The sequence below is a fragment of the Globicephala melas genome, chromosome 11 (genome assembly GCF_963455315.2).
Source record: "Globicephala melas chromosome 11, mGloMel1.2, whole genome shotgun sequence".
Classification (NCBI taxonomy): Eukaryota; Metazoa; Chordata; class Mammalia; order Artiodactyla; family Delphinidae; genus Globicephala; species Globicephala melas.
The window spans coordinates 5,683,011-5,701,778 of NC_083324.2; the positions used below are offsets into that span (position 1 = coordinate 5,683,011).

At 48.5% G+C, this 18,768-nt stretch overlaps 1 protein-coding gene across 7 annotated transcripts in view; it reads left to right on the forward strand.

Annotated features, from left to right (window-relative positions):
• Positions 1-18,768, forward strand: part of VGLL4 (vestigial like family member 4) — a 161,916-nt gene that overhangs the window by 120,586 nt on the left and 22,562 nt on the right. For all 7 annotated transcript variants that reach the window (XM_060307172.2, XM_060307171.2, XM_060307170.2 and 4 more), the window contains one exon: positions 2,037-2,226. In XM_060307172.2, the coding sequence (XP_060163155.1) occupies positions 2,037-2,226 (190 nt within the window). The remainder of the gene's footprint in view (positions 1-2,036; positions 2,227-18,768) is intronic.

Consider the following 18,768-nt stretch of genomic DNA (forward strand, 5'->3'; position numbering starts at 1 on the left):
AAGAACTTGCACGAGGATGGAAACTGCGGAGTGAAGCAGGAATGTTATCGTTACCCCAAGAGTTTTGCTCTTCACGTGACAGTGATTTCCTGCGTAATGAGTGACTGTTCCTTTTTTGGGGTGATTCGACTTCGTTGATATGGTGGCGATTTTCCATGGCAACTGGCATTGCCACACATCTGGCATCTGATGAAATGGCTCCCAAAGCCCGGGGGTCCTCACAGAGTACTCCTCATCCCACTTACGCTGCCAGGGACGTGGAGAGACGCTGGGTGGAGGGTGCGCTGGCGCTGTGCCTTGCGGATGAGGCTTGATTTGCCGTGGTTGGGTTTCTCAGGGTATCACCAGGGCTCCTCCAGAAGTTAACTGGGTTACTGATGCTCTGTGGAGAAGGAGAGAATGAGAAGGAGGGGCAGCTTTCGAAAGGATATTTTCTAGTTTATTAAGGTACAGATATTAGCACTGCTGTTTGTTTGTTTGTTTGTTTAAACCAAAAATGACTTAATACGAAGTAGAGGCCAACCAAAATCCTGCTGAGTTTCTGAGTGTAGCAGGCCAGCATAGGGCTTGTGTTTTAGGTATTTCATTTAAAGTGGAAAGTTCCAGTTTGCTTTGGGGCCAGAATCCTTAAAAGAAATCCTGACTAGAGGTGTATTATGGGTGACTGTATATTTGCTAGTTTATATCTTGCTGACTAAATTGGCAAAATTTTTATTTTTCCTGGTAAACATTAAGAAGGCATTTTTCCCTCCTTTCCCTAACAAAATCGCATTTGTCATATGTGTGTGAAGCAAACGGCTGTTAAAACTGTCTACGTATTCTGTGATGATACGAAAATTAGTGGTGGCAAACAAAGATTTCCTTTCTTAGGTACCACAGGCCTCAGATGAAGTCGACTTTATCCTAATGTGACTCTCAAATGGTGACCAAGTGGAAACAAAATTGGTCAGGCCTTAGAGGCCAATATGAAAAGCACAGCAAACAGGTTATTATTTGTGAAAATTTTAGGTACTCAGCCCCCCATGACTTAGAAAGCTTGATGTTTTCTCTTAAAGTAACTATTACTCTTGCTTATAAATTTTAGAAAGTATATAACCATTCTTGTAATGAAAGATTATGCTTATTTTAATTCATAACAAGGCACAAAGTTATCTCTTCGCATGAAGCCTTTCTAAAACGGGAATGAAAGACAGCAAGATGTCGAATCAGATCAAAATGTGAACTCTGATCGTGAGTGTCTGACTTTGAAAATATTTTGAGAACAGCACATGTGCATTAAGCTGGTGACAGATTATCCACAGAAACTTAGTGCTGATAATAATCATATTTTTTAACATGCCATCTTTAGTGTACCGTAAGAAAAAAATAAGTATTTCCCATTAAACAACGTATTTTTGTTTGTTTTAACGTTGGGGGGCAAACATGTGAACTATTAACCCATAAATTTTCCTCATTCTTAAAAAAAGTAACATACCAAAGACATAATAAAAGTGTAACAAGCAAGAAAAGTGAGTTTAGTTGTTTAATGAACCCACGGTTAGGTCATCATACTCTTACAGGTTTGTAGTTGAATACCCGAAAATCAAAAGACCTCTGTTGTCTTCAGTTGACTTTTGAGATGGTTTATGGTTGATACGCCCTCTGTCCCCAGTTACTTTATTGCAACTTTTTATTTTAAAGCCCTAAAAAGTTATTGAAGAAATGGTAGGTATGTGACGTGTTGGATGTGTTAGCTCTGGTGGTAACGTTTTGCAATGTATAAGTGTATCAAATCAACACGTTGTTCACCTTAAACTGACACAATGATATATGTCAGTGATATCTCAATAACGCTGGGGCAGAAAAGAGCGACTTTGCTGGGAAACCATGTTTATGTGGAAGGGCTCGCGCTTGGCGGCTCCCCGGGGCCCGGGCGCGTTTTGAGAATGGCAGCCCATCCCGTTGCCAGAAACTTTACCCCGGGAGTCGTTTTGCGAGGGGCCGGGGTGGGGGCGTGTCTCCTGCTTGGTGACACGTGTCTCTCTCTCTCTGCTCAGGTGAAGCTGCTCTCAGGGGGGAGCCCCGGCTGCAGACCCTGCCCGTGGCCTCGGCCCTCACTAGTCACCGCACGGGGCCCCCGCCCATCAGTCCCAGCAAGAGGAAGTTCACCGTGGAGCCCGGCGACGACGAGCTGGACTGTGAAAGTGACCATGCTTCCAAGATGAGTCGCATCTTCGCCCCCCACCTGTAAGTGCCCCCCCTGAAGCGGGTCCTGGGCCACGGTTCTCTTGCCACTCTGTGCCGCTGACTCGGAAGGGGAGAGATGCCCACTACTCCCCTGCCAGGAGCGGGCACTAAACCGGTGTTAATAGCTGCAGGAGAGGTGACCTCTCATCTCCTTCCGACGCATGTGTGCAGCCATTCGAGTGTGTTCCCCAGAGGAGCTACCTTTCCCTAGAGCGGCTTGGGGACGTTGTCTGGAAGCCTTGGCTTCTCTTGCCTGGTCACTGCCAGCTGCTCGCGCAGGGGGCCGGTCCCCACCGAGTGTCCTTAGGGGCCGGGGCAGTGGCCGAAGGGGCGAGCGCCGGGCCACCGCTGTGAAATGCTGGCTCAGGAGCCCCAGTTGTGCACCCTGAGAGCTAGGTGTGCAGCCGCAGCTGTGTGTCCCACGGTGGGGAGGGCGCTTTTCGTGCTGGGGACGCGCGCGGGGCTGCCCCGCGCGGCTGAGGGAGCTTCCTCCCGCGCGCAGAGGAGCGGTGCCCGGGCGGCGGCCCTCCCCTCCGTCCCCGCCCGCGCCTGCGGCCTCCGCGCGCGTTGCTTCAACTCCCTGCGCCTCAGTGTCCCCCTTTGCTGAGACGAAAGTTCTGTGACCCGATGCGGCTTCACCACGTTTGTATTTGGAAACCGGCGCGCTGTATCTGGGCTCCCTCGTTGTGTTTCTCACACGCACGCCTCGCGGAGGGAGCGGATGCTTCTTCGGAGGTCTGGCGGCCTCGGGGACCCCCCAGGCAGCTGCGCGGGGAGGCTGGCCTGGCGGTTGGGAGGCCGGTGGGTAGTCTGGGGTCTTGGCAGAGGGCGGAGGCCGCTCTGACGGCTGGAAGTAGCGCGCTGTCTGTCTGGGTAAAAGGCGCTGCTCCTTTCTCCTCCGCACACGTGACTTAATGTGTAGTGATTACACAGGATGCTCGGCCGTCCCCAGTCCTTCCGAGGATGCTGCCGTTCCTGAACGTGGACCTCATATTCCAGGCTCCTCACTGGAGGCGGGGACCTAGCACGGTTCGAGGGGGCCGAACGCGCCAGCAGCCCTCGGCATTGCCCGCATTCCAGCGCGCTGGCCTGTGTGTGTAGTCATAAGACATACTGACAGCGGTATTTCTCTATCCTCAGTAAATCACTGTAGTGTTAGTCAGAGGCTGAGCCTGCAGTCTGGAGCCCTGGAATTTGCTACGATCAGGAATCCAGCAACAAGGCTCTGCAAAACAATGACCTCTCGCAAAGAGGGAGAGGCTCATAATTTAGACCCTGGGCGTCCAACTGTTTGGAGTTCATTCTTATGTTACTAGGAATCTCTTCCTCTCTCCAAACCCAAATAAGAGACATTTGGTCCTTTTTTTTTTTTTAAACGAAGAAAGGGGGAGGTGGCTCTGAGATAGTAGGTTTTGTGATCAAGCTTGCCTTAGTTTAAATCCCAATTCTGCCACTCACCATCTTTGTGGCCTTGGACAATCACTTAATTTATCTGGGCCCGATATCCTTCTCTGTAAAATGGCAATGCTGACAGTTCATGTATAGACCTATTGTGAGCAGTAGAGTGAAAATATGCGAGGAGTTGGGCCCAGTACAATACTCAGTTGATGACAGTTACTGCTTTTATTATTAATGAATCCATTATTCAGATACTGGTAATGATAGGGAATAAGAGCACTGTTACAGTGAATGTAATGTGTGAACGTCGTAGCGTCGGGGTTAACATCCCAGCTTCCTTATCTTTCAGCGGGAGTCATAGTGGGTCCTTCCTCAAAGGATGATGGTGAGCGCTTAGTGCAGTGCCTGGCAGATGACAAGCAGAGCTTTCGTCGTTATTAGTATCATTAGAACGTCGAAGCATTTAGAGAATGATTTTGTAACTCCTTGGGTGGTTACAAATGTGACCTCGATGCGCAGATCTGTGATGACACTGTAAATGATTTAAAGTGTAAGTAATAGAACTGCAGAGTTCACTTGCAGCTCACAATGGATGTCATCGTGCACAGGTTTAGAAAACCAGAAACGGCAGCACCCCCTGGGCCAACTCCCTGGACTCAGAGAGGAAAGGTGGGCAAGTGTCACTTGTTCGCCGCAGGTTAATTCCTCATCTCAGTAACGTTACTGATGTTTCCACGTGTGTTTTCTAAGCGCTGCATGACCAGTTTCACAGGCACGTTTAAAAGATGCTGCATCTCTTACTTCTTCATGGGTTAGGGTACTTAAGTGCATTGTCTGATCTGATGAAATGTTTCCTGTTTGCACGATAGTGTGTCCCCTCCTTTTTATTTAAGATATCCAAGAAACTTCCTGTACTGAGTTACAGATTCCTATGAAGGGGGTCTCAGAGATGCATGCTTTGGCTGCATTTCACTATAACCATCATACTGAGATGTTTTCCAGTAGAGAGATGGAGAGGTTGAGCCAGGGTAGGGAGCTACAGAGTATGACCAACTTTCATTTGATTTGGTTCGGGGAGGAGGGGGAGAGGGAAGAGGTTTGCCTAGTGATTTCTCCAGAACTTGGAAACTGAGGATTCCTGGGTCATTTGAACTCTTTATTTTCTTACTGAAAGGGTGACCCTGAGCAGTTTTTTTGTTTTGTTCCCTAAGTGTTAAGAACATGAATGTCTTATTTGGGAGTTGAAAAGTACTCTTATCTGCCGTAGAAATAAAGTAGATCAAGGTATGAGGCAAGGGGTAGAGTGGGGTTCGTCTTGTGGAAATGTCAGTGAGGAATTTTTTCTACGACCTTGGTATTCAAGTGTGATCTGGTGAGGAAGAGCTCTCCTTTCCCCCTGTCTGTCATCCGTATGGACTCAGGGATTCCTGTTTTGTTTGGTGAGTTGAGCTGTCCCTGATGTGGCAGATAAGAGTCCCTTCAACTGACTCATATGTCCTTCTTCTTCTTTTTTTTTTTTGTGGTACGCGGGCCTCTCACTGTCGCGGCCTCTCCCATTGCGGAACACAGGCTCCGGACGCAAAGGCTCAGCGGCCGTGGCTCACGGGCCCAGCTGCTCCACGGCACGTGGGATCTTCCCGGACCGGGGCACGAACCCGTGTCCCCTGCATCGGCAGGCGGACTCTCAACCACTGCGCCACCTGGGAAGCCCTTATGTGTCCTTCTCACATGCCTTCCCCCCCCACCCCACCCCTTTTTTGAGCACTTTCTTATTGTCTGGCAGACCAGATGTTCATCTTGTAACTTACCTGCTTCAGCATGGAGTCGGCCGTTTCTCCTGGGGACCCTAATTCCTTTCAGTGGGGAGTAGTATTTAGAAGCCAAGATCTGGGTGCTAAGCGTAGCTGTGGTGTCATTGCCTCTAGACTTGAGTTGTCTAATACAGTAGACACAGTTGCATGTGGCAGATCACACTTAACATTAAATAAAGTTTAAAAAATCAGTTCCTCAGTTGCAGTAGCCACATTTCCAGCTCAGTAGCCACATGTGGCTAGTGGCTAGCACGTTGGACAGAACACACACAGAACATTTCTATCATCACAGAAAGTTCTGTTGAACAGCATGGTTTCTAGACTCTGTGGAAAGAGCCAGGGAATCATGAGTTCATTTTAATACTCCAGTTATAATCCAACCCCACGGAGTTCTTCCTCACCCTCCCCTATTCCATATTTGTATCTCCCTGATTCCAACAACTTCAGCCCATTTACTTAGTGTTCAGTCCTACAGCACACTTAAAAGAGTTTCAGAATTGCTATGCCTGTACCACTCTGAAAAACAAACCTGCTAAAAAGAGTTCAAGATTTGTTGGTGTTTTTTTTCCCCTGGTGCTGAGGGTATAATAGTAGCCTCTTTTGAAGTACCAACTTCAAAAGTTACCTCCCCTCCCCACTTCAGTGTTGCGTTAATTACAATCTATAATTAATTTCTGTTGGCACTCAGTGGGAGATTTTTTCCCATCCTTGTTGATTTCATTTTTTCAATATGTAAACTATTAACATGCTTCTGAAAGTCAAGACTGTGTCATCATATTGCCGTTTAAGTAAGTGAAGTCATTATGCTGTACACCTTAAACCTACACAGTGCTATCTGTCAATTATGTCTTAATGAGACTGAAAGAAAAAAAAAGTTAAAACTCTATTTAAAAGTACTAGAGGAGGGCTTCCCTGGTGGCGCAGTGGTTGAGAGTCCGCCTGCCGATGCAGGGGACACGGGTTCGTGCCCCGGTCCGGGAAGATCCCACATGCCGCGGAGCGGCTGGGCCCGTGAGCCATGGCTGCTAAGCCTTTGTGTCCGGTGTTCCGCAATGGGAGAGGCCGCGACAGTGAGAGGCCTGTGTACCGCAAAAAGCAAAAACAAAACAAAACAAACAAACAGAAAGTCCTAGAGGAGCATTATTCCCTTCCCTGTCCCGTTCACTGCTCTTGTTCGCTAACCCTGAAGGTGATTACCCTTCTTCTGTGTCTTTCTGTTAAAGTAAGCAGGTACATGAATATTTTCTCATTCCCTTTCTTTCTGACACACGAGGTGCCATACTTTGTATACTCACTTGAGCTCGGGTGTTTTCAGTCAACCATGTATTGTGGAAATCGCTTCATGCCAGTTTCTCATCCTTGTTTGCAACTGCATAGTACTCCACTGCATGCATATGCCATGGTGGGTTCAGCTAATCCCCTTTGTTTGGACATTTAGATAATATTTTATAATAATGCTGCAATGGACAATCTTGTGCATTTGTAATATCTTGTGTATTTGTAATACAATGAAGACTCTTGAAGGCTAACAGTTGATGCCGTGTAACAACACGCTGAATTCACACTGGTTTTGAGACTTAGTCTCGGTGCTTGGCTGGTGGAACCTGGTGAGAGTTCTGTGCTGAAGAGGATGGTCTAAGATGGATTTCAGTTTTCACCTCTGTGTGTGAGTGATGGGTATGTAGCTCAACTGTTCGCTCAGTTGCCTGTGAGAGGAAGGGAATGTATATTGAGTGCTTACTCTATACTGGCCCTATGCCAGACACTTTAAGTGTGTTATCTCATTTAACCCTTACAATAAGTGTGTCCCTTTAAGATGGGGTGTGTGTGTGTGTGTGCGCGCGCGCGTGCGTGCGTGCGTATTACAGAAGCAGAAATTGAGAGCATAACGTGTCCAAAGTGATGGAGCTGGGATTAACCGTGCTGTGTGTGACAGCGAAACCAATCATCACGTGGTTCTGTCACAGCTGTATCTCACCTGAGACAGGATGACATGCATCTTAAAGATGGACATCACATATGTAGGGTGACATTTGACCATTCTAGTGTCTGGCACATGGCAGGTGCTAAATAATTTTTGTGTTGAATTGAAAATTAGACCCACTGTCCAGAGAACGTGCTCTTTGAGCTCATTTCCCGATTGGAAGAGGCACCCTCTCTTTGATCAGTGCTATATAAATGTGCAAAATAGTTGCCCCTGGCCTCAGAACAGGGCAAAACCCAGAAGCTCACACTGAGATCAAAGCCATGGTCACTGGCCTTGTGCGGTAACGGCCGTGCTCGCCCCAGACGGCGTTAACCATCCAAGCTGAAAGAGGCAGGGCCCAGCGAAAGAAAACATGACCCCTTCTCCCTGGTGCTGTTCCTTTGAAATCCTCTCCTGGTGTGAAATATGTCCCCTGATGTTGTCTTTGCTTCTGTGGCCATGCCTTTGAAGTTTTCCTCAAGTCTGATGGAGCCGATTCTGGTGTATCCTTGGGTACGTTCTCCAGGCTCGGGTCCTCTGTTCCCTTTGCTCCTCCCCTTTCTCTTCCTCCTCCTTTCTCCTTTGCTTTCTTCTTCCCTTAACCTCCTATTCTTATTTTTATTTTATTTTTTTTTCTCCCTTGGTCTCAGTCACTTCCCTCTTGACCCCATGAGAGTGAACAGAAAAAGAGGGAAAAACAGACTCAAAACCAGTAATTCTTGCAGCTTGACAGAAGATTGGAGGAAGCCTTTGAAATCACGTTCTGGGTGTGATTTAGAAACTCGGTTTAAAAAAAACACAAAACCTTACTGATTACTGACTAGAATGGACATTTTTTCCCCCCAGAGGGATTGATTGTGTAGATGGTACCTCAGGTGTTCAGGAGTATCTAGTTTGTAAAGTATAAGAGCACCGTCATGCTCTGTTTGGTGATTCTCCATTTCTTGTATCTCTTTAGTACCTTTAGTAGGGATGTGTATGAACGTGCTTTACCAGGGGACTGTTAGTCCACAGACTTCATGAAAGTAGAGGAAGCTATTCCTCATTTCAGTTTAAAACCAGACCCAGAGGGAATGTAAATTGGTGCAGCCACTATGGAAAACAGTATGGAGGTTCCTTAAAAAACGAAAGCTAGAGCTAGCATATGATGCAGCAATCCCACTCCTGGGCATATATCCGGAAAAGATGAAATCTCCAATTCTAAAAGACACATGCACCCCTATGTTCATAGCAGCACTATTTACAATAGCCAAGACATGGAAGCAACCTAAGTGTCCATCAACAGATGAACGGATAAAGAAGATGTGCTACGTATATACCATTGAATATTACTCAGCCATAAAAAAGAATGAAATATTGCCATTGGCAGCAACATGGATGGACCTAGAGACTATCATACTAAGTGAAGTAAATTGGACAGAGAAAGACAAATATTATATGATAGCACTTACATGTGGAATCTAAAAATAATACAAATGAACTTAGTTATAAAACAGAAACAGACTCACAGACATAGAAAACAAACTTCTGGTTACCAAAGGGGAAAGGTGTGGGGAGAGCGATAAACTAGGAATACGGGATTAACAGATACTGTATGCAAAATAGATAGACAACAAGGATTTACTGTAGAGCCCAGGGAACTATATTCAGTATCTTGTAATAACCTAGAATGGAAAAGAATCTGAAAAAGATTATTTATATATTTGTGTGTGTATATATATAGATTTATCTATATCTATCTATATAAAACCTAGTCGCTTTGTTGTACACCTGAAGCTAACACAATATTGTAAATCAACTATAGTTTAAATTTTAAAAAAAACCAGCTAGACCCAGAGGAAATTGAAAAGTTGGGGTTATTTCAGTACCTTGACCTAACAGCAGCTGAGACTTTAAAGGGTAAACAGTGACGTGTTTTTATTAGGTAAACAGTAATACGTGTTTATAGGCAGACCGTGTCATTGCTGTGTCCATGTCTACGTAAGCCTTAGAGGGGGTCCAGATTTTCATCACTGAGGATGATGATGGGTCAGGATTCCCAGCATCTAGAGAATCGGGAGCCTCTGTATCAGGGCTTATTCGTGCCCGTGACTGTCTGTTGAGCCTGACGGTGTACCAAGCGCTGTGCCGAATGTTTCGTGGGCGTGATCTCCTCGCGTCCTCTCAACCCTGTGATGTGGATGCGGTGATTATCCCTCTTTTGCAGGTGGTAAAAGTGAGGCGCAGAGCGATTGGTAACTTGCTCAGGGTCACAGAGCTAGCTAGTTGGTCATGGAGCCAGGAATCAAAACCCAGCCTGGCTGTTCCTGGAGCCAGCGCTGTTGGGACCCATGTTACGTTGATACTGAGGAGCGCACGCATCCGGCTGCTGTGAACTGTTTGATACGGGAGCTTAGCGCCTTGTGCTTTTGGATGATCTGCCGTGTGAGCGTTCTCCACACAGCGGAACGATGCTTTGGAGATGACGGGTGGAGAGGGGTAGTTGGAGCACGCGGTGACGGGATGCAGGCGCGTAAGTGTGGAAGGGCTCTGAGAGCGCTAGGCAGGTCCGTCCGCCACGCACGGCGAGGCTTCCCTGCAGGAATGATGGGAGGAAGAGCAGCTGTTGAGCTTCCCCTGAAGAGGCTGAAAGGCCATCTCTGTGCAGGTGAGAGCCCCACGTGAACAGAGGAGGGTTTCCTTCATGCTCAGGAAAGTGCTTTTGAAATTGTGTTCTGGGGACTTCCCTGGTGGTCCACTGGTAAAGAATCCGCCTTCCAATGCACGGGACGCGGGTTCGATCCCTGGTCGGGGAATTAGGTTCCCACATGCCGTGGGGTGGCTGGGCCCGTGTGCCACAACTGTTGAGTTCGCGTGCCTCAGTGAGAGAGCCCGCGTGCCACAACTACAGAGCCCATGCACCCTGGAGCCTGCGCGCCACAACTAGAGAGAGAAAAAATCCGCACGCCACCGCTAGAGAGAAGCCCGCACGCTGCAACGAAAGATCCCGCGTCCGGCCACTAAGAACCAAGGCAGCCAAAAAAAAAAAAAGAAATTGTGTTCTGGTTTAAAATCTCTGACCCAATATTAAGTTAGTGGCACAGGCCAGTAGAAACGTTAGTCTAAAGATGAAGACGGGGGCATTTTAAAATTTGCTTTAAATATATGAAGACATTTCCCCCCCCCACCCCGCCACAGATTTCATAAATTAAGGACTTTTGAAATAGAATCCCTCAGACTATGTGCTTTCTCTTTTTCTCCCACATCCTTTTTGGCATCATCTGAACTTGGGAAGTTTTAGCCCCCAAATTCTCTCCTCTTGTGCGCTTTCACACACAGTCGTGTAAGTCTTCCCACAAGTGTTCTGGGATTTAAGATATTTTATAGCCTTAATTTTAGTTATCCTAAATAACTAACTCAGAAACTGAGATGTTGTTAATTTTTTTCTTTTAAATCCCCCCAACGTACAGCAAGTATGTGTATTTATTTTGAAAAGTAAATGAGAAGGGAGCCTGGGTCTTTAATGAGTGCTTCTGTGGGGACGTAGAGTGTCAGAAGGGCTTCGTGTGAGGCTGACTTTGCCCTGCACTGGAGCTAGGGCTGCGGGTCAGCCCTAACGGGGGTGGAAATGAAGCTGGTTTTTACAGCCACTCCATGCGACATTAAAGGCGCATCTGTGTGTTGCATGTGAGTGTTTTGCTAATGAAGTGTGGTACCTTTAAATAAAGGTCACGGCCCGACCTCTGTTGTGTGGGTTTCTTGTTTGTCAGGCTAGAGGCATTTTCTCATTTTCACAGTTGAGCCGAAAACAAAGACCTCCTTATCCAGCAGGGCGCTATGCTCTTAAGAGCTGACATCAGCCTTTTCCCAGCAGGCATCATTTCTGCCTTAAGAGTCTTTGCAGAGAGCTCGGAAAGCAGAGAACCGTCCTGCTACTGGCGTTGTTCTGGCCAAATGACACACGGGATGAAGAAATGCCAAGCGTGCCAGCAACAGTCAAGGCAGCAGAATAAAGGGCCGTCATCGCGTGTCTGTTCTCATCTGCTCAGGGGACCTCTGGGCTCTTCCGTATCACAGAGCTTATAGAAGTGGGACGAGAACCTTGAAAAAGGGGGACTTCTTTACTAGAGAGGCATTAAAGAACCTTTGGGATCCATCAGAGAACTTTCATTAGCATGTGTAAAGACACTTTTTAAGACGACACACTAAGATGGAAAAAAAGAAAAAGAGTGTTTTTAGGTTGATGGATTAAGTCAAAGGCATTTGTTCAGAAGTTGAGGAAACAGCACAACATAGGGTTTGGCCGGTTCCCCCTCCTGCCCGGATTCTCCAGGCGCCTCAGCCCCTTTTAGAGCGCGGTCTCCATGAAGGTGCATCTGTGCCGGGGACACAAACGGCAGCTATATTTACACGCAGAGGATTAGTCTTGCTGCTGTGTGACCGCACAGACCTCTTCTCGTTGCAGCGTGGAGTCAGCCTGTCCTGAGAGCACATCAGGTGCTGTCACTTTAGTAGATCTGACTGAGGACCAGGAGGAGGACTGCTCAGAAGTGTGCCTCGTGTGAGTGTCGGTGGTTCTTTGATTTTCCTCTCGGGTCTTGTAAACCCATGGTCTCCTGTGCTACCAGCGGCTGGCACACGGTGAGGTGGCGTCCAAGTCCCGCGTGCTGTGTTTGGTGTGAGTTTTGTTTCATGACTGCCAGTACTTTGGTCCCTTATCTTCTTTGCTAAATCTTTGGGTACACACACACACACACACACACTCATGCAGCACACATTCTCTCTCCCTCTCTCTCCCTCTCTCCCTCTGTCTCTCTCTCTTTCTCTGTCTCTGTCTCTCTCTCTCTCTCGAAATTTCTCCACAGGTTGTCTCCAAAGCATAATTAAAGAGCTCAGTGTTGCAGTAAGGGTTTTGGTCTGGCAGGAGCTAGAAACCTTGGCAAACAAGGGATCTGGACTCTGGATCCGAGCCTCCACGGCCCCAGCAGAGGCCCCGTGCACCGCAGACTAGAGGGGGATGGATTTCGCTACCGTGCTGTCCTCTGACTTCTCTGCCTCCTGCCTTGCTTTCCTTGAAGAGATCTAAGAATACAACTAACAGATCCACAGAGAAACCGGATCAGGGCCAAGTGGAAGCAACAAACCAACTCCTAGTTGGTCAGGTCACTTTAGAAGCACGTCTGAGGCTGAACCCTCTTTGCTCCCCCAAACCTGTCCCTGTTGTTGAACCCGTCGAGGGAGGGTCGTGGGCTTTTCTGACTCATCGGAAGTCGTATCCTCGTGACCACCAAGGTGACCCCTCAGGGATGCAGGGCACCGCTGCCCGTCGAGGGCCTCAGGGCCCTCTTACCTCAAGATGCTCGAAGGACAGAGAGTGTTCCCCGGCCAGAGTTTGGGAAGCGCCCAACCCGATCTCCTGAGTCTGCCTGTGTGGTTGGCGCCAGTCAGGCTCTGAGAGTCTGAGGTGCAGAGACGTGGTTTAGCCCGGGGTTTCTCAAACGTTAACTCGCCGTGGGAGCCTTGATTCCTTTCTCACGAGCCCTGTTAGCAACATTCTGGGGGGCATACTTGCCTAACAAAATGAGCATTTTATTTGGTTTCAAAATTCTCTGATGAACGTGCAGACTCCCAAGGCTCTGGTGCCGTACAGCTTAGGTATGTGATGACAGGATGGTGTGATCCCTTGATCTGGGGCTGTAGGGTACCAGCTTTCCTGCTCAGGGCTTTCAGCGAAGTTCACTGAGGCCAGAGACGTTGAGGAAGCCTGGGGCCCCATTCTCCCTTGCCCGTGTGCCCCTCACCTTCCTTCCTTACCCACCTCTTTCCCTCCGAGCTGTTTCTAGGGGGTGGATTGTCTCCACTTCCGTGTCCATTCCCCAGTCCAGTGCCGTGATCCGGACCATCAGCGTTAATGAAACTTCTCTCCCTCCCTCGCTGGTGCCCTGCTGGTCGCCAGATGCAGGGGGAACCTGAGCCAGGTTATCTTAGTTGACTTCCTGTTTCATGGAAGCCTCTTCTCCCTTGGTTTCCTTGGCCCCTTTCTTGCTTTCGTTGGTTCTGGCTCCGCCATTCAGGATCTCTCAAAGGCTTGTCATTAATCCATCCTCCAGGGCTCCGTCCTTCTCACTGCACAGACCCTGGAAGGAAGTCACACGCCAGCTCGTGCCTTGATTTACCACTAGAGGTGGAGGGTTCCTAGATCTTTATGTCCGGCTGAGGCCACACCTCCACAGCCACAGAGCCGCCTGCCTTCCGGGTAGTGTGTGTGCCGCTCAGGCCCAGAGGTGCTCCGCCGGCCGTGACCTTATAGGCTCTTTGTCCTCCAGCGCCTCCCCAGCTCTGTCCCCCATCTTCATGGCAGGGCAGCCGTCCGTCTTTCCACTTGCCGTGAAGTCACCTCGCTCTTCTTCGATCTGGTCTCCCATGTGTACTCTCTCTGCCCCCTGTTAAGTCAGTCTGCTGAATCTTTTCCACGAAGCTCCTGGCCTCGGCCATGGCTTAGACCCCCATTCCCACGGCAGTGCCCTCCCTACTGGTCTTGGCACTTTAGTGCAGAAGAAGGTTTCTGACGTCTTCCTCTCTGTTGGGAATTCTCCCACGGCTCCCAGTCAGCTCCAGGGAGCCCTGAGCAGACCCCCGCCTGCAGGAGCTTCTGCGCTGCCCGCTGAGGTGCCGCCCACTGCGGTCTGTCGTCACTTTTCTTGCCTCCTTCTCTTGACAAAGGGCGGTTCCTTCCGCTTCAAGGCGAACAGTTCTGTGCATAGAATGATCACACTTTGCTGTCCCTTGTTGTGTCTGTCCCACCAGGGCACCCAGCATAGTGCCCGATGCCTTCTAGGTGCTAAATGTTTCCATGAAAAACGTGCCACTCTGAGGGCACTGTCAATGCTCTTCCCTTTGGAAAGGATGGTAAGAATTGCTTTCTTTTTTCTTTGTTTTCTTTAAAAAATATTTATTTATTTATTTATGGCTGTGCCGGGTCTTAGTTGCCCCACGGCATGTGGGATCTTAGTTCCCCGACCAGGGATCAAACCCGCGTCTCCTGCATTTGAAGGCGGACTCCTAACCACTGGACCACCGGGGAAGTCCCAAGGATCGCTTTCAAATATGCAATAAGCCCTGAGTGGCACCACTTACTGTACTTCTGTTTTTTTCTGTGTAGCCCTGATGTTTCATTCAGTGAACCCCTGGAACAGAGAATCCCACTGCCACTACCTGTCCTCCCCGAATCCCTGTTTCCCCCCCAAACAGAAACATGCAAATCCCTAGTACCTGGGCATGTGCACACTTAATAATCTGAATCACTGGCTCTGCCTGAGATGCTGGCTTTGGATCAAATGCTCTTATCCCAGTGCTGACCCTGAATAATAAGCCTTCGGAGTTTATTGTAGGAATGAAGTTTCCCCCGCTCCTCTCTCTGTTTATGTTTCTTCCTGTGCGTCTTGCTCTGAGCCCAGTGTGAGCACCAGGTAAGGGGTATAGCAATGAGAAATCCAGTTCAGGTGGGGGCAGCTTGCAGGTCAGAGGGATGGCCAGACACTTGTGGGTGTAAAGAATAGTTCTGTCCATGCTAGAAAAGCCAACAGATCTCTGCTCAGGTGTTTATTACTTCTGGAGTTTTTCAGATCTACCTAAAAAGTTCTCAAAGCCAAAGCCTTTTTCAACCATCTCATAATAGAGCTGTGGTGTGTATTTTATTTGTGTGCGACCACTTTGGGTGCTAGCTCTCGGGCAAGTTATGTCAAGTGACCGCAGCGCAGAGGCTCCGTGTTCTAACCGTGTAACACGGGTACATGGTGCTGATGCCCTGTGGCTCTGTGATTGGCACGTATTTCTTGAGAGCCACCCTGGAGGGCACGGCAACGTTCGCTGATGGGCAATGGTTCTGGCTTATTTTTGACAGTAAGATAAAATCCAGGTTATGTAGGATGACCTTCAGGCACTTTGGTGACCTGTCCTAAACTCCCTTTCCCAGAATTATTCTCAGTAGATGGCCCTCTTGGACTATCAATTGTCAGAAGCCTCCTTTACCATGATTATGTTTAAAAGAAGTTATCCGAATCCCCGCCATTGTACGCCTTTGAGAAGCTCCACATGGTGTGAGAAGCGATTCTCCCCCAACTCACGGTGGGCAGTGTGGGTGTTCACCCGCTTTGGAACTTCCATTCTGAGGCTCCTATTTGAAACCAGCATTTTCACTGCCCGGGGCGTCTGAATGTGTGCGGTGTGGCCCTAGCCATCTCCCAGCTTCCTCTTCACACCCCCTGTGTCAGGGTTCCCAGCCTCCCTGGTTGCCTCTACTTTAACTTAGATCTTTCTAAACATGCCACCAAATTTGGTGAGCGTCTGACCTGCCATCCTCCCCGACATTTCATTTTGGAAAAAGTTCAGATCTACAGAAACATTAAACAACTGGTTTAAACAGCCACGAGCATCCGCATATCGTTCACTGGCTTCACTAGTTGTCAATATTCTGCCACATTTGCTTTCTCTTTTGTACGCGTCGTAGACAGTGATGCGATCTAACATAGTACATGTGTTCACTTTCGAGAAGGCCCTCTAGGGACGTTTTCCTTTACATTCAGGGTGCAGTTAGGAGCCACACATTGCATTTCGTTTTTGTGCCACCCAGTGATCTCTGATCTAGGACAGCTTTCCCCATGCTGCGGGCTGGATGGTGGTGGCGTTGGGGGACGAGGGGGACGAGGGAGGTGGGGTCCCAGGCAGGGGCGGCCCTGATATCATTCCTTGGGAAAGTTGCCCTTTGGAACCAGCCAGACCGACAGCAGGGGCCTGTCTGTCCACACTGGGAGGGATGACGTTGTACATGATAAATAAAGCACGTATTCAGGATGTGCATGTGGTTGTTACGTGGGGGGAAGGGTGAGTTCAGAAATGGACAAGGCAGAGGGAGAGAAGTCAGGTTGAAGGAGGAGAGGAAGCAATTGGAACAGGACGTGGCTGAGCTGTAAGGAACAGATGTAAATGTCCCTGCCTGCTCCGAGATAACTCACCAACTTTTCATATATTTTTATTGCTGCCCCAAAGGCTCATTTCTGTTTTTAGCCAACAATCCCAGTGGTTTTACTTACAAAAAGAAAAAAAAAAAAAAGCAACAACCCAGCACCTTCCCTCATTCGCTGCAAAGGTGGGGCGTTGCCCTATTCTCCTCCTCCCTAAACCTGCAAAACTCTAATGGACCTCTTTCCTGTGAGACCCCCGGTTTCTTAGATATAATTGATTCGAAGCTCAGGTGAAGTCTCTTGACTGTGAAAACTGGTAGCATTTGGGGGAGTGGAGAGAGGGTTCTTCTAATTTTCAGTAGTGAATTTGATGTCTAATAAAACCGACCTCAGAATTTCTGAGACTCCATGTTAACTCCTTGGGGGTGCCGTGATGGAGACCTAGACGGTGGCTGGGGGGTTTCTCACCCGAACTTGGAGCGCCTGGTGGGCTGAGTGGGTGGCAGGGTCTCCCAGGCGGGCATCTTGCCCGGTGCGGGGCTGGGGGCAGGGGACGCCTTCCTCCTCCTGTTGCCCAGATCCCGGGACGCCTTAATTTTTCCTTTTTGAGCACTGGTGGTTTGACTCTTCTTTCATTTCCAAGAAATGTAGCAGAGTACCGTTCCAGTGAATTCCCCCACTTAGCCTAAGTGAGCAGGCCTTGTTTTATGTTGCTTGTGACCAAAAGAACTTGTTAACAAATACAGATATTGGGGCTGTTTACAATGTTTCGCTATTATTTGTGATACTTCTGGGGCCGTCTCTGTACATCCATTCTTGTTCACATCTCGTATTCCCCCCGTTTCTAGAAGTGGAATTTCTGGGTCGGACAGCGCCCATTTCTGCTTCCGTGCATCCTGCCAGCTCATCTCTGGTAGGTTAGCTGACTGACATTCCACTGGCAACTCTATGCATGTGCCTGTCACCCACAGCATCACGAAGGTGACTGTTAATGTGTATTTAATTTTTGCAGGTTTCATAGGAGAATCATTGTGGTAACTTGTCTTTTTTGTTTTCTTTCTGCTACTAGGAAACTTGCATGGTCTTTTCATATTTTCATTGACCATTTGGATTTCTTCTTTTGTGACTTTCTATCTTCTTCTTAAAAATATTTAGGGCATTCATCTTCTTTCTATTGCTGTGCTATAACTGCTTATTAAGGACCCTCCATCAGATGAGTTAGGAAAATAACCACTTTCCTAATTTGTTATTTGCTTTTCAACTTCACTGTGTTTTTGAAATCCAGATTTTTTTTAAATTTGGAAGTGGTTGAATCATTAAAGCTTTTCTTTAATGGAAAAGGCTTCTAAAGTGTACTAGAAAGGAGCGAAATGTGCTGCCTAGTACCTTGGGACACACGTCTAGGCTGTGTGTGTTGGCGGTGGGCTAATTGTATGTGCTTAATACATGTTAGTTGTGCAAGGAAGAGATGTATATTGTGTGTCCGTTGCTTCGTTCGTTCACTTATCTGGCACTTCCTGGGTGCCTGCTTCTCTGGCGGCATTGGGTGGGGGGGATGAGGGTGGGCGTGGAGGAGCCCTCCCGGGCCCGAGGAAGTTTTGGGGGCGGCGATGTGCAGGGCAGAGCCCCAGGAACGGGGGCCCTGCCACCCCCCACCCCCGCCAGCGTTTCTGGATTGTCTGCTTATTCTCCCCTCCCGCTTCGAGGACATTTTCCACAGTTGCACTGAGCATCCCGAGTGGGCAGAGGGCTTTTGGTGTTCGTTTTAATGGTCTCTTGTTGGGTACCATGAGCAAGCTGTGAAATCAAACGTCTCAATTCTGGTTTTATTCAACCATTTTACCAGATGGTTCCTGTGGTTTGATAGATGTACCATTTACTTGAAAGTTACACTCCTGAGAGTTTGAATGTTATGGACACCGTTGCTATAGACAATGATTCGGTCCGGGCAGGATCTGGGAGACAACTTTCGCATCATTTGGGGGTTGAAGATGTGTTTTTCCCCAGAACAGTAATGCCGTCTTCATCACTGGCTTTTATCGTCTCTGTTACTGTTCTGATCTCTGGTTTATAAGAGACTGTAACCGGTTGCTCGGAATTTATTCCCCTCAACACCACTGTGCCGCCGCGGGTAGTACTTTCTGAAAGCAGCTGGACCCAGGTACATCTAGGTTTTGTCTGTAAAACTCACCTGGGTCGAAAAGAACTCAGGTGGTGGGCAGGCGAAAGTTCGAATTGGCCAGAAATGGGACTGAGGCTGGCTCCCGAGGGCTCCCTGATGCTGCGCGGGGTGAGAAAGCTGCAGACGTGGCATCTTTTGCACCCACCCCAGGCCTGTGGAGACAGACCCGGGACCGCGGCGGCACCTTTACCGTCCCCAGCGCTCTGCGGCCTGAGCCCCCGCAGAGCGGAGCCTCTCAGCCAG